Genomic DNA, 15,799 nt, shown 5'->3' on the forward strand with positions numbered 1-15,799 from the left:
AAAAAAGGGAAGATACCATTTGCCTGATCCCCTTGCCTTACATTTGCATGCACGGAGGACTTTACCCTTCACCACGGCAATCATAAAGTGTTTCATTTGATGACTTGTCTTCATTTGCAAGCTAACATAAAAATATTCCAGATAACGTCCATGCAAGTTACATTTATGATAGGAGGATAATGAGTGGCAGCAGTCGTGTTATCTTAGAAGAGGTTTTCTGTTTATCTTGTGATGTTACGTAACTGTGTTGCATGCGTGCCTATGAGGTTGCTGTTTGGCATCTTTGCTTACTTGTTCTTGTGGCACAGTGAACAACAACAACAGACCATAGTGTGAACATTTAAATGATTATTTTAACAATCCAGTTTATTATTTTTGACAGTAAAATTAAAATAAACTATTCTTGTCAATATCCATTAGTTTTTTTAGACAAATCTCTCCCTTTATAGGTGTTGGGTAAAAATTATTTTTAGCTTACAGTTTCAGTTGCAGGAAGTTCTTCCCATCACAATTTACCACTGGGAAACACTTCCTTAATTTTTGACATGGCCCATAAAAAATGTCCACAATCTAATCAGCAGCACGGCAGCGCAGTGGTTAGCGCGTGTGCGGCACAGTTCTGAGGTCGTGGGAACCTCCTGCGTGGGTTCAAATCCAGCTACTGGCCTTACTGTGCGGAGTTTGTATGTTCTCCCCGTGCTTGCGTGGGTTTCCTCCGGGCACTCCGGTTTCCTCCCATATTCCAAAGACATGCATTTCAGGTGAATTGGCCGGTCCAAATTGTCCTTAGGTGTGACTGAGCGAGTGAGTTGTCTGTCCCCGTGTGCCCTGCGATTGGCTGGCAACCAGTTCAGGGTGTCCCCTGCCCACTGCCCGGAGATGGCTGGGATGGGCTCCAGCCCCCCCGCGACCCTAATAAGAATAAGCGGTACAGCTAATGAGATGAGATGAGTTATCTAATCATTGCATTAATACACGAATTATAAAGCCCTGTTTAGGTGTAGCATGCGCCTAACCTATGTACTGCTTTATAGGACAATGTTGAACAAACTAATGTCAACTGCCGTTAATCACAACGGAAGAAGAAATGCAATGGCGAAGCCACCAGAGAGCAGTGTCGGCCTCATTTTTAGGCAGACTCACTTAGGAATATGGTCACAATTTCAAGAATTTACAAGCATTTCATCCAAAATGCAAACACTGGAAACAGTACATGAAGCATTTTTAAGGATTTCAAGCAGCCGTACTATTACATGTTTATCCTTTGTGCCATGTCAAACTCATTGCAAACAATGTTCGGTAACAGGTAAATATAAGCACAGTGTTATTGTGTGTCTGCGCTAACATCGTATTGTGTCTGTTTTTGTTAGCCAGCGTGTTGCAAGCCATGGCCGTGCTGGTGTGCGCAGAAATGTACCAGGTGAAGCGTTTGCAGCATCTATGTGAAGTGTGCGTGTGCGCTTACCTGCAGAGCATGCCCAGCAGAGAGCTAGCGTCCACTGGCATCAGTGTCATACGCCTTCTACGACGGGCAAAGGTGAGTCAGGTTGCCTTCTCCGGTGGAATGAAGGCCATGACGGATGGCAGAAGCACCCTAGCGGTCTGCTTTTAAATGAGCATTTGAGTTGAAACAAATATCCATAATGATGACAGAAGAATATAACTCCAACCTTTCACGATGACGTATTTTTGGCACAACATCAATTAGAACTGATGAGCATCCAGACTTTTATAAGCCCTTGGATCGGCACAGGTGTATGGGGATACTCCGTTAACGATATATTGGTACTAGAGATAAGAAATTTAGCCCGACCCGAGTCGCTGGTATATAAACACAAACCAGTCGGATTACTTTGATTTGACAGACGAGCCCGAAATAAACCCAAAGTTTTAATTTACTGCCAAAGTAAACACAAGGCTTCACTCCGGCTGTGCGTACTTCAGCTTCGAACTGTGCGCATCTCGGCGACGTGCCGCAAAGGAAAGTGAAACTGAACAAAATGACACAGAAAATCAAATTCTGCAGTTTGCTAGCTGCAAATAATGAAACATTTGGTGAAAAACCAGAAGGAAATTTTGTAAAGCTTGTAAGCTATTGGCACGAAGCAGAATTGACATCTGATGAGAGGGAGGTAGAGGTTGAAAGCCGTGCGTCTTTTACCCCAACAACGAGGAGGAAAATTCTTTGGATTTAGTGATTTTGAGTTGAACTGATACTTTGGTAAGCATTTTCTTTATCTAAATAATTACTCAAGTAAAAGTAAGTGCATATTGTAAAGATTCTCCACGAAGGGGAGAAAAAAAAACGCAAGAGAGAAGCCCGACCGGACCAGCTTAATGATTGACATTTTAAGGCCCAAGATCTTACCTCTAGTGGTACTGATCGTGTAGACTCAAGTCAGGCAGACTGGACGATATGTTTAGATGTTTGAATATGTCAAGAGGAAGAAGGTATGAGTCCGTAGCTTGCATTGCTATCCTCAGTTTCTCTAAATAGCGCTCTTTTCAACAAGGTGTCATCAGACAGCTGCACAATATTGGTTTGACTAGTCATTGTCAATACTGTTGAATAGTACAGTATATTGACTATGTCCTTAATATGGTCTACTGCCGTCCCTCATGGTGTCGTCAGGTGGTTAGGACACGTGTGTTTATAGCACAGGTGTCAAACAGGCAGCCCGCGGGCCAGATCAGGCCCGCTAGGGGATCGAATCCGGCCAGCGAGACGATACTCAGAGAAGCGCAAGAGAAAAACAAGCTGCAGGTTGAAATATGTCAACTTGATGTTGCCAAAGCCAGGTGCCTCTCACAAATACACTGTACTTGTATTTATTTCTCTCTCTCTCTCTCTCTGTCTCTCTCTCTCTCTTTTTCTTTTACAGCCCTTTTCTCCCACTCTGTCTCTGTCTCTTTCACTCTCTGTGTCTCTTTTTTTCTCTTCCTTTGTTGCTCTTTGTCTTTCTCTGTGTCTTTTAAGCTCTTTTGCTCTAACTTCCTTTTTTCCTTTTCTCTTTCTCTCTTCATACCCTTTGCGCTTTCTTTTCTCTTTTCTCTCCTTCTGTCTTTCTTTTTGTCTTTGGATTTCTTTCTTCCTCTCCTTTTCTTTTCCCCCTCTCTCACAAATTTTTATCATTTGTTTCTCACGCTTTCTCCCTCTCTCTCTTTTTTTTTCTTTGTCCCGCCCTCTCTTTTTCCCTCCCTCTTTCTCTTATTTCTTTTATCTCTCTTTTCTTTCTCTTTAATCTACTAGTCCGGCCCTCAACAGAATGTTTGTTCTATCGTGTGGCTTCCGAGTTAAAATGAGTTTGACACCCCTGGTGTAAAGGGTCAATTGCAGTGGGGGCATTGTGGGGGCGTAGAGGCTCCATCTTTAGGAACTTTTTAAAATGTTTTAAAATAAAGTGCAATTGCATCTCCACTACATTAGGGGGCAGTGGCACTCTCATTGGCAGAGAGTGCGTTCGGTGGCGAATAAGTTGTTTGCAGGAGCAGTCACGCTTTGTAAATAGCACAGAGTAGGAAGTGTAGACAGTAAGTATAGCAGACCCTCAAGTTATACTGGGAAAAATGTTTTACTAGGATGAGATAACAGGGAGTGGGAGACAGAGCTAAAGAGACAAGACAAAGAAAAATGACAACTCGTATGTAGCGCCTGAGACAAGGAGAGGAAGAATGACCAGTGTTCTGCGTCTAAGATTTTCAGCAGAAAACATCATGATGCCAAAAGAAACTCACTTAAAGCGAGCTGGGGGGCATGAGAGGTTTTCTTCTTTTTAAGGGGGCATGTCAGACAATTATTGAGAAGCATTAGCTTATAGTGTGGTCAAATCAATGGACGATCTACCGTAAATTCCGGACTATAAGCCGCTACTTTTTTCCCAAACGTTCAACCCTGCGGCTTATTCAGTGATGCGGCCAATTTATTTAATTTCTCTAACAGCCGCCAGCGGCGCTCGAGTACAACAGGTAAGATTTAGACCAGTGGAATATATGCGCCGAGGAAGACTGCAACTTCTTAGCTTGTGCACAAATTGAATTAGCATAGACATATCCTCATCATGCAGATTGCAAAAAGGAAGGCACATGACGCAGCTTTCAAGCTAAACGCAATTGAGAAGTCCGATAAAGAAGGAAACAGAGCTACTGCACGTAATTTTACTTTGCGAGCGTGTTGCTAGCATGTTTTTGAATGTGGGAGCGTGGGACGACGTCTATATGACAAAGTCTCTTACCCATACTGAATGAAGACTACTTTGATGACGTCAGCTATAAGGAGGAAGATGAGGAAGGTTTACCGTGATTTCTACATGTACGGTATGTTTTTTTTTAACAGACCCGCTTACTGCGTTGCGAGTGTGTTGCTAGTAGCGTTTTGCTACCCTTCACAGGCACGATTTGGGATGAAAGTTATAATATTATTATTAAAGCTTTGAAAACTCTCTTGGTGTACCATCTTTCTTTGTAAATATGTGTAACCATGTATAATATGTATTTGCAACTGTATAGTTTTGTAATGTATTTATTTTAGAGACTTATTCTGATGTTTTCCACGGGCGAATCAAAAAGAAGGGGCAAAAACCACGGGGGCTGTTTGTGGACGCAGCGGTCAATAGTGGATATATATTTTTCCCACCCTTACCTTTGGAAATATACATTTTTTTCTCCTTGGATTATTTTCAACGGGACCCGGACTCTGCAGGTCTGCATCAAACCTTAGGTACTGGTATCATTTTCCGTTCATTTTGCCGGCTGTGGTTTTTGGACTGTGTACTTCATATTCAGTTACAATCGCGGGACTCAAAGTCAGGTTTGGGTCAATATTGTGATTGTGTTACATGTTTTAATGTGGGTGCATGCGGCTTACAGTATATACAGGTGCGGCTTGTGTAAGTACAAAAGCAGTTATCCTCTTAGAATGTGGTGGGTGCGGCTTATAATCAGGTGCACTCTATAGTACGGAATTTACGGTAATAAGGTTGCCATGTCTTGGTTTCAAAAGAGCGAGCAAAGTTGTTCAATTTATTTTTATAATTGATCTTCGAGGTCTATAACAGTCTCTTGCAGCCCAAAGTTTTTTTCTCCCTCTGTTTTTCTGCTAGTGTCACAACGCAGAACAGCTGTACGTGTGGCTCCTCCACTTCATTGCCAACAATTACTTGATCTTCAGCCATAAACCTGACTTCCTGGAGTTATCAGGTCAGTGTGCATTTTGTGTGATGGACATGCTAATTATTAATGAATTTAAAATGAGTATAAAATATCATTTTCCCCCTCGATCTCACTATACCCCCTGCACGCCTCAGCTCCATGGAGAGCAGAGCTTTCAGCTCTGGAACTCATTGCAGCCTGACCTCCGAAATTCTGAGAACCTGTCCACCTTAAAATCCGGGCTCAAAACACACCTCTTCAGACTTGCCTATTCTTGAACATATGCCTCACTCACTGCCCCTTTTAACTATAATGTGTGTTATTTACTATTTATTAATTGCTTGTTTTACTCCTCGTTTATTGTTGTGTCCTACTCATATGTACAAAGACCTTGGGTGTCCTGAAAGGCACTTCGAAATGCAATTTATTATTATTATTATTATAAAAATAATAAATGAATACAAATTAAATTCATTAAATCCCTCAAAAAAATAATGTTGAGTAGACCAATCCACTGCTATGATTCACTTGAGCCAGCTTTGTTTTTTTTTTTTGCACAGACAACCCCCCAAAATGAGTTGTTTTATACATAATGAACCTCCTTTGCAGCGTTGGAACAGGAGGTAAAGCACTCGTCTTGGGATCAAGAGGTCGATGGTTCGATTCCCGGCTTCTCTGTTATATGTCGAAGTGTCCTTGGGCAAGACACTGAATTCCTAATGCCCCCGGTAAGCAGGTAGTTGCCTTGTGCCATCGGTTAATTAGTGCGTAAAAGGGAAAAGCACATTGTGAAGTCTTCATTGACTTGAAAAGCGCTATATGAATGCAGAACATTTACATTAACCCCAAAATGCAAAATAAAACCCCAAAGGAAAAATTCAAAACAAAAACTGTACTTTTATTTAAATTAAACACAAACAAACAAACAAAAAAGAAACAGTAATTATATGTTTTAAACCCTAAAAATTGTGTCATTCTGAACATGTAGGGCAATTTTAAAATGACCCCCAAGTAAAAAGGCTAATTGCATAGTGATATTCTTCTTTTCAACCTTCAAAACTATGACAGTATTCAAAAAGTTCCTTTAAAAATTGAAATTTGGAAACCCACTGAAGGGAGTCATATTTAAAACTTTTATTAGGTTCACATTAAACACATTTTTTTTAAGGAGACTCATCCTTGTTTCTCAACAACCTAAAAAATAAGGTAACATTGAACAAAACTACCCCAAAAAGAGTTTTTTTTTTTAAGCAAAAACAATGGGTCAGGGCACAGAGTTGGATTAAATTGAAACAAATAAAGGTGGGATTTATTGACCCAAGTGCTCACCATGTTGACTAAACCTCAAAATCCTGAGTGGTTTTAATTTTGATCATGTTTATGAAATAATAAAATAATATTTTTTGGGCAATAAGGCACACCTGATTATAGGTTGCACCCTCAATGTAGATATCTAATAAAATCTCATCTCATTAGCTGCACCGCTTATCCTCAGTAGGGTCGCGGGGGTGCTGGAGCTCATCCTAGTAATCATCAGGCAGTGGGCAGGGGACACCCTGAACTGGTTGCCAGCCAATCACAGGGCACAAAGGGACAGACAACTCACGCGCTCATTCACACCTAGGGACAATTTGGACCGGCCAATCCACCTGAAATGCATGTCTTTGGAATGTGGAAGGAAACCGGAGTGCCCGGAGGAAACCCGCGCAAGCACGGGGATAACATACAAACTCCGCATAGGAAGTCCGGTAGCTGGATTTGAACCCACACAGGAGGTTCCCAAGACCTTAGAACTGTGCTGCACACGCGCTAACCACTGCGCCGCCGTGCTGCCTCTAATAAAATCTATGAAATAATAATTCCAGGGCATGTCTCCCATTATCAATATATTATATCAATTTGTCTCCCTCCCGCAGTGACTTAAGATTATAGGGCTCATTTTGACTGTCATTTGTCTCCCAAATATTGGTTTCAAAACAAGGTGCGAGCAAAGTTCTTTTGTAAAAATGTCACAAAATACTGCAAATGAGGATATAAACTTGCAGACGACGCTGGGCGAGGAGGAGAGGGATGTGTGCACCTTGTTTATACTCCACCAATTCCTACCGCTCACCCTATCAAATAGTTTGAAGTGCTTTGCTAGAGCTATTGGGTGTTTAAAGTTTGTTCTGTGGCTTTTCATCATTAAGTGTCTCAACAATGAACAGATTGTTTTATGAGATTCCATTGAAAAGGATTATTTAGCTTTTTACCGCAAAACAAGGTCTGTTGATGTGACACCTAGACTGTAAACTGTAGTTAAAATTGTGTCCTATATATATTGATATACAGGAATGAACCCCCTGAGCAGACATTATTGTTTCGGCTCTGTGTAACGACACATTAATTAATTGCACAAGTTCTATATAGTCCCCCTTTCCCTGTCATAGAACACAAATACTAGGAACTATTAAGAGCAGCTAAATTAGCCTGATCCCGATCATTCATAAATGGTTACTGTGTGGAGAAGGATTACACAGTATTGTTAGTATGGATTGCAGATTTTATTTTCTGTATTTCTGGTCTATAAAGTGCTTTTTTGGACTTCAGGCATTTTCTTTTCTTTTTAGGAGTGCCTTATAGCACGTAAAAACTTTGTATTCCAACTTGAGCGATAAAAACACGTTGCTGCTCGGCGATTGAAGCCAAAATAGAAGTCAAACGGCAGAGTTGACCCAGCAATACGTTTTATTTTCATCCCTTATACATTTTGGACGGAACCCCGAAGGGCACAAATAAGAACAAAGGTGAGGACGCGTAAACAAATCTTGACGTCTGTATTTTTTGTGTTCCAGAAGAGGAGCGCGAGCAGGTGGAGAGGCTTCGTTGGCCTTCTCGAGGTTACCTGCAGGAGCTCAGCGAATATCAGCAGCGACGGCGAAAAGTACGAAAATCTCGATGCGCTCTGATGTGAACTCACCTGCAGGTGGAAAAACAAGAGGACAAATTGGATTTTTTTTCCCTTTACCGCAAGGAAAGCGGCAGGAAGGTGTGACGTTGTGAAAGGGGTAGGAGATTTATGGAACAACTCCTTTAAAAAGAAACCAACAATTAACTCGTTCACGTCCAACTGCACTGAAATGGATCCTTGATGTCTATACCCGTCGATGGCAAATAAGATAAAATTGATATTTGCAGTCTCTAGTATTCTATGGGAGTCTACAGTAATGACAATGAATCATTAAAGTCTAAAGCAGCGGAGTTAAAATTGATATTTGGCGTCTAAAGCCATGAATGGCTGCCAAGCAAAAATGTCTACCTGAAATCTATAGTCGTCCAAAGGGGGCTAGATAAAATTGATATTTGACATCTATAGCTATCTATGGTAGCCTAGCTAGAATATAAAATTGACGCCTATAGCCATCAATGCTAAAATGGAATCTAAGTGTGTTAAGCAATTTATGACTGCCCAACTAAAAGGGATCGTTGACGTCTATAGCTGTCTATGGTAGCCTAAAATTGAAATTTGGTGTCTATAGCAGTCAAAGGCAGCAGCATAGCTGAAATGGATCTTTCATATCTATAACCGTCAATATCAGCCTAGCTATAATTGGGATTTGACTTCTGTAGCCATCTACGGCAGCCTGGCTATATTGATATTTGACATCTATAGCCATGAGTGGAGCCTGAAAAAAATGATCTTTAAAATCTATAGCCGTCTATGGCAGCTTAGCTAAAATGTATATTTTGTGTCTGTAGCTGTCAAGGGAGGCTTAGCAAAAATGGATATTTGAGGTCTATAGCCATCAAGGGCAGTCCAACTAAAATGGAGCTTTGACGTCTTTAGCAGTCTAGCTAAAATTGATATTTGTTCTATAGCAGTCTACAGCAGCCTAAATTAAACAGATCTTTGACACCTATACTCTACTATGACATCCTATCTAAAACTTATATTTGTGATCTATGGGAATCTAGTTAAACTTTGTTCTTTGGCCTAAACAGCCATATATGTTAGCCTGGCTAAAATGAAATATGGCAGTAAATACGTTTTAAAAAAAAAACACTAGAAACGTAGTCATTTTATTATTCTAAAATAAAGTACCTTTCCCCTGGTAAATTCCTAGGTAATTAGCACAAAAATTCCTACCAGAGTCGCATGCCATATACTGTGATAGACATCAAATCTTCATTTTTAGTTGGAAGTTAATGAATTTAAGATTCTAAAAAGGAAAAAGAAAATTGACCCAAAACACCATTATGGACATGAAACTAATGGTTTGGTGGCTGCGGACTTAAAACTGTGAAAAATAAAATGTGGGGATCATCTGCTTGCCCTTGTGTGGGCTTAGTTTTATTTTTTTTAATTTTTTTATTTTTTTACATGCCACTGTAGCTCCCAAAAAGTGGACCCATTAAAAATGCATCTAATGCCTCTACTGTAAAAAGAGCATTAAGCGGTGAGATCGCAGAAGGCAAATGAAGAAATGCTGCGAACGCTCACGTAAGCTAGCAGGAAATGCTAGCATTTTCCGGCAAATTATGCGCATATTAATGAAGCTCGCCTCCTCCCCCATCTATCTATACAGATTTGATTAGGACATGACATGGAATTCATTCAGTGCAATAATTAACGGGCAATATTTTCGGTCACACTTCCAAGTGTTGAAATTCCAGTGATGTGTTAATATACATGGAAAACCATAATGCCTCGGGTTAAACACCAATCCTTCATCCGTTTCAATTTGCAATGCGTTTCACATTAAGTATGATTATTTGGTGCTGCAATTATTTTTATAATCTATACATTTTTATATTCAGATTTTTTTTTCTTTGACTGTACTGTATCACTGATGATTTTCATAAAAGCTTTAATTGACATTGTTGATTAAATACAAATGATTGCTGTCCATGGAAAGCGTGATCAGTAAGTGAGACAGTATCAAGTGTAACGGAAGGCCTTTTTGATAGTCTTCCCCCTGCTGGTGGGGAGGAGTGCTTCCTAAGGCACACTCTTTTTTCCCCGTTTAAAAATTAAATCCCTGCACAAGTTTCAGGTTTCATGTCGGTCTAATTACTTTTTTATCATTCGTGGTAATACAGGTTATTCAGATTGGCAAAGAATTTGGCAGTAATTTTAGATTTTACTATACCTTTAACCCTTTTCCCCCGATTTTTTCTTGAGGAAAAAAGAACAATAATTGAGATCAGAATAATGATCTGAAATATGTTTACTTGATTAGATTTATTATACTTTTTGATTTTACTATATTCTTAAATCGTTTAAATATTAATATCTTGTTTTCTAGAAAACAAATTAAACAATACTTAATTTGAGCAGAAATTATCAGCTGGTTTAACAATCTTTTTTGAATTACAATTGAAACTTTCTTTTGGTAAAATGTTTTATACCTTTTAAAATTAATTTATCAGTGGGGGAAGGGGGGAATGTTTTACAAAGTTCCAACTTTTCCTTTTGTCAAAAAATTATCTGGAAGATTTTTACTGTATTTATAAATTGTTTTAATACTTTTTATCTTGTTTTACAGAAAACAAAAAATAATACTTAAAATGAGTAAATGTATACTATATACTTTGATTAATTATTTCTGGATTTAGTTTGTACAGACGCTACCCAACTTACAAACATTCAAGTTTCAAAAAACAGTAGATACGAACATTTTTTTGGTGATGTCGAAAAATATCACATTGCTGTAAGTTAGATTTTGTAATGTGTGCACCTTTTTAGATTACAGGGCAGTACAGTAGTGTCTTTTTACGCCACTATTGGGGTATGGCGCTGTGAGAGGTTACCCAGCATCCACCCTGAAGAAGAAATCCGCTTCCTCTTCCTGTTCCGTGTGTAAACATTCTATACTGTATCTCCAGTGCGCTAAGAACTTTGACGTTTTTATTGTTCAATATCTGGCGCATCCATTCGATGTGGTTGGTGTAAAATGTAAAGAAGAGGCGAGCTGTTTCTTTTGAAATGAAATCGGAATAAGCAAGCTTGATGCGGTTGAGAAAATGGTTGGTTCGCTTTTTTTCGGCCACTTCTTATCGCGGAGGAGGAAGTCGCCTAACTCTTGAAGCTCATCTTCCAAAAGTAAGTTAAACTTCACTTTATCTATCTTCATGTAGAATATTATTTTATGAAATGTTTATTTTTAGTACAAAACAATACAGGTTACTTATACAATCCTTACACATACTTATATAAACCTTAAACAAAAAAATATAGCACTGAAGCAACTTAGTAGGGCAGCGTCTGTACTTGATTTGAGCAAACACTATCTGCCGGTTTAACAATCTTTTTTAAACTACAATGTAACTTTATTTTATTAAAATAAGAAAATATTTTTTTACCTTTTAAAAATTTACCAGTGGGGGGAAGAAGGGGAAATATTTTACTATGCTCCAACTTTTGTAAGAAAATATGTAAAACTGGAAAAAGATTTTTACTATATCTATAAATTGTTTTTACATTTTGATCTTGTTTTATAGAAAACAAAACTTAAAATGAGGAAAAGTAATCTACAAGTGGAATTTTGTTTTTCACTACAATTCAACTCTTTTACTTTTGCAAAATAAAACCAAAACTCTATACTTTGATTAGTTATTTTGGATTTATTTTTGATAAATATAATTTTTGTCTTTTTTGGTATAAACCAAAATAATGCATAAAATGAGCAAATTATATTTGCACATGGAACCATTTTTTATGACTGCATTCTAACTTTTTTCTTCCTTAGTAAAAACATAATTAAAATCAGCAAAATATTGTGCAACTTACTTAACTTAATTTATTGCAATGCAACATTCAACAGCGTCATCAAACAAAATAAGTTATTGAATATGTTTCCATGTACTACGTCATGCGCAGATAAGTATACAAAAGGAAATAAAAAATAGTAATCTGCTGTACAGATGAATATTCTGTTACTTGACTGCAAAGCTACCGAATGTTATACTTTTCTGCAATCATGAAATTAGATCATTTCATGTGGCACACCAGACAAGGTTTTATTCATTTATAGTTTTATTTCCATTTTTTTTTACTACCTGACGTGGATCACTGGAGAGCCCCAAGAGAGTGCAGCATTCCCTCCAATTTGCCACTCTTGTCCAGTGCTGCCACGTCACTTCCCCCGCCAATGCATTCCTCGCCGATGAACACCCGCGGGACCTAAAAAAAAGAGTTTGAAAAGTGAGATAAGCAATTTGAAACATAAATAGGAACTCCAAAACAAACAAAAAACAAATTATTAGCTCACATACATACATACATTTTGTTTGTGAATTCTATACATTTTTATATACAGTAAATCACAAGGTTACAGTCACCACCTTACAATGATTTCACTTTACAATTTTGAATAAGGACCTCTGTATGTTTCTAGCTATGCGTCCGGAGACTTGCAGTCATGCAAAAAAGAGGAGCAACATGAAGATGATAATCATAGAAACGAAGCTTGCAAATATCAATAGAAAATATGAAGCAAGCACTCGCGTCATTACCCTGGCTACAAAATATGGTCGTACTGATCAACAACAATGTCTTTTAGGGGCTTGTCAGTTCTTCCAAGTGAAGGTTTTATAAATGTCTTAACATTTAAATCGACTGTCTCCACCACCCACCAACTCCACTGTACCAGCCCAATTCACGGCACAACAAAGGTAAATCAAATTTCATTTTTTCCTTTACATGTCTATTTCTTTGTTATCAAATCATATACAGGTCTCTTACATGTACATAAAACGTACTGTCTACAATATTTTTGTAAGTAACATTTAGTAGTATATATAAATTTAATGTTCGGAACACATTAGCTCATTGCCATACAGACAATTAGTGAAAATGACATTTATTTAATATGATGGCATTACTTGGAAGTAGATGTTAGATAGTCAACTATTTATTTGTATCATCAGAGGGAAACATTTGGTTCTAAAATAATGAAAAAATTATATTGTATAAAAACATTACAACAAAATTGTCCCGAAACAAATTGAAATTATCACCAAATCAACATTATGTGTTTGCGACAATTACGTTAGAAATACGGCGTTCACTTTACGGCATTACATGCTATGACGTTTGTTTTAAATAATGGCACTGCACTTGTAAAAACAATGATAATCCTCGACTGAACGGGTTTCAAACCTTTAAACAAATAACAAACGTGTTTACGGCAGTTTATGTACCGAGTTTAAAGAAAAAAATGTACAGTATTACGACCCTCGACCGCCATGTTTTCACATCCTTTTACGACAGTTGCAGCACAAACACGATGTTCATTTTACGGCATTTATGGTACTGTATTTGTTTATCGCAGTAAATTTTCTGTTTCCGAGGTCCAGTGACGAGCACATTAGCCCAACACGCGAAAAGTTCCCGATTCGAAACCGGGTGGAAACATTTGTTGGCCTGGAGAGGGATGGGTGCCGTCAGGCTGTATCTGCCCAAGACGCACCACATAAACGGTGCCCATAACACGCTAAGAGATCCACCGACTGGTGTTATGCCAAGAAATGCATCCCTGCCGAGATTTGCATTCCCTCGCTACTATAACCACTTTGACCTCGTTTTATCTCACTTTTCGGGAATGTAATGGCGAACATATAACAAAAAACACTTCGTCTTGCATTTGTTGGGAATGTAATCAAACGGTAATGCACACCGTATACAAATCACTTTTGAGCAGGTAACATGTTTATTTTGCCTTTTTCTATTCAAATCGCTCGTATTGAAACTGTTATGCACTCTACCATGAAGCTTATTTCAGCATAATAAGCGTTACGGTAGAGTGCATAACAGTTCTCAAAAGTGTTCGCCAATACATTCCCGAAAAGTGAGATAAAAGGGGTTATATTATCTCGGCATAACACCGGCTTACATACACTAAAAAGGAATGCTAGTAGACCACGTTTTTACATACCCTACTTTTATGACACTTCAAATCACAGTACGACGCTCATTTTGCGGCATTTTACACGCAGACCTTTTTAAAACCCCGTTAATTTCACATAGAATAAACAAAAAGGCACTTGAATCACGGGTTGAGAGGATCATATTATTCAGAATTGGTAGTAAAAATGACAAGTATCTTAATCGTTTAAAACAGCCGAGTCACGGCGCGCATGCGCGGTAGCTGACAAACGCCTCCGTACGGAAAACTCTTGTCACGTTTCCAATGACGTCAAGGAACTCGACAATTAACGCTGCCTGCTATTTAGTGTCATTCAACTCGTTGATTAGTGGGTTTATTTTGGCTTAATGACGTAAGAACTCACCGTGCGGGCGCCGGTGAGTTCCAGGAAGTAGTCCTGCATGCTTCCCATGTCTTGGCGGGCGCTAATGTCGATACACTCCAAATGTCCCGGCTTGAATTTATATTTGGAGAGAACTTCTTGCGCCGTGACACAATATGGACATTTGGGCTTAATGAACAGAACAACTTTGTCGCCTTTGATTTTGGCTTGGACGAACTGCTGCGCCATCTTCAGTCGGTAGTGAAATGAGGACCGGAAGGGAGGAGGCGGGGCCTGAAGGCGTCTTGTGAAGCTTTCAGGGAACCTCGATGAAACCGAAACGCGGCACGAAGACGGTCAAAGTGTAATTTACTTCGACATAAATGTTGTAATTTTATTTTCAAACGACAACAATGACTTAAAAATAGTTTAAAATATACAACAATTGCTGTGTAAATAGATAATGATTAACGAAAATACGCATTTATGGCCGACAACTGAACACACCGGGCTGTTAAATATCAATTTTGGTCAAAATCTGTACAATATAAATCAGTGGTTGCGGGCCTCAGGCAGTCACTCTAGAACAGCTGAGGAGCCAACAGACTGGTTTTAAAGCTAGATTAGTGACGATTCATTGTGATTTTTTTTAGGATATTTGATTTCCAACTGGGGGGCAGCACGGCGGCGCAGTGGTTAGCGCTTGTGCGGCACAGTTCATGTCATTGGAACGTGTCGTGGGTTCAAATCCAGCTCCAGACTTCCTGTGCGGAGTTTGTATGTTCTCCCCGTGCTTGCGTGGGTTTCCTCCGGGCACTCCGGTTTCCTCCCACATTCCAAAAACATGCATTTCAGGTGAATTGGCTGGTCCAAATTGTCCCTAGGTGTGAATGAGCGAATGAGATGTCTGTCCCTGTGTGCCCTGCGATTGGCTGGCAACCAGTTCAGGGTGTCCCCTGCCCACTGCCCGGAGATGGCTGGGATGGGCTCCAGTCCCCCCCGCGACCCTAATGAGGATAAGCGGTACGGCTAATGAGATGAGATTTCAAACTGGCAGGAGTAGACATTGACAGTGTTTTAATGACATGATTAATATTTCTAACACAAAATGTAACCAGGTCTGCCCTTATAAAAGATTGATGTTCAAGTGGTTGACTGAGCCTAGATGAAACCCAATTTCTAATCATTACAACCTAAGAGTAACCTACAAGCAAATCAGTATTAAACTTAGTATTAATTTACTCTCAAGTTTAATGCTACCAAAAGTTACTCATGAGTTTAATACCAAGTTACTACTTAGTTACTAGTAAGTTTGATGCGGAGTCACGACTCGGTGACTAGTAAGTTTAATGCCGAGTCCAGACTCGGTGACTAGTAAGTTTAATGCCGAGTCCAGACTTGGTGACTAGTAAGTTTAATGCCG

General features: G+C 39.1%; 2 protein-coding genes across 5 annotated transcripts in view; one reads left to right on the forward strand and one right to left on the reverse strand.

Moving 5' to 3' along the window:
• Positions 1 to 10,036, forward strand: part of rhobtb3 (Rho related BTB domain containing 3) — a 48,344-nt gene extending 38,308 nt beyond the window's left edge. Inside the window, exons 11-14 of one of the 4 annotated variants that reach the window (XM_088338000.1) lie at positions 1,371 to 1,537; positions 5,100 to 5,196; positions 5,758 to 5,876; positions 7,983 to 10,036. In XM_088338000.1, coding sequence (XP_088194126.1) covers positions 1,371 to 1,537; positions 5,100 to 5,196; positions 5,758 to 5,876; positions 7,983 to 8,096 — 497 coding nt within the window. In that variant the 3' untranslated portion in view covers positions 8,097 to 10,036. Of the gene's footprint in view, positions 1 to 1,370; positions 1,538 to 5,099; positions 5,197 to 5,757; positions 5,877 to 7,982 lie in introns of those variants that run through there. The other 3 variants (XM_088338001.1, XM_088338002.1, XM_088338003.1) reach the window with 3 other exon arrangements.
• glrx (glutaredoxin (thioltransferase)) lies at positions 7,858 to 14,661 on the reverse strand. The gene is made up of 3 exons (XM_088338004.1): positions 14,419 to 14,661; positions 12,187 to 12,310; positions 7,858 to 8,107 (listed from the first exon to the last, which is right to left on the reverse strand). Exons 1-2 carry the CDS (start codon positions 14,623 to 14,625, stop codon positions 12,197 to 12,199), a joined length of 321 nt encoding a protein of 106 aa, XP_088194130.1. The 5' UTR covers positions 14,626 to 14,661; the 3' UTR covers positions 7,858 to 8,107; positions 12,187 to 12,196.
• Positions 14,662 to 15,799: the final 1,138 nt, after the last annotated feature.

Source organism: Urocampus carinirostris, chromosome 6, assembly GCF_059441175.1.
Source record: "Urocampus carinirostris isolate Australia breed hairy pipefish chromosome 6, RoL_Ucar_1.0, whole genome shotgun sequence".
In the NCBI taxonomy this organism is placed as follows: Eukaryota; Metazoa; Chordata; class Actinopteri; order Syngnathiformes; family Syngnathidae; genus Urocampus; species Urocampus carinirostris.

What these genes read in the sequence shown, in the direction of transcription:
- glrx (XM_088338004.1), bottom strand. Translation starts at nt 14,625, where the DNA reads ATGGCGCAGCAGTTCGTCCAAGCCAAAATCAAAGGCGACAAAGTTGTT. An exon ending in AACTCACCGGCGCCCGCACG is followed by an intron (nt 12,311 to 14,418) that starts GTGAGTTCTTAC and finishes TCTTTTTTTTAG; the next exon opens with GTCCCGCGGGTGTTCATCGG.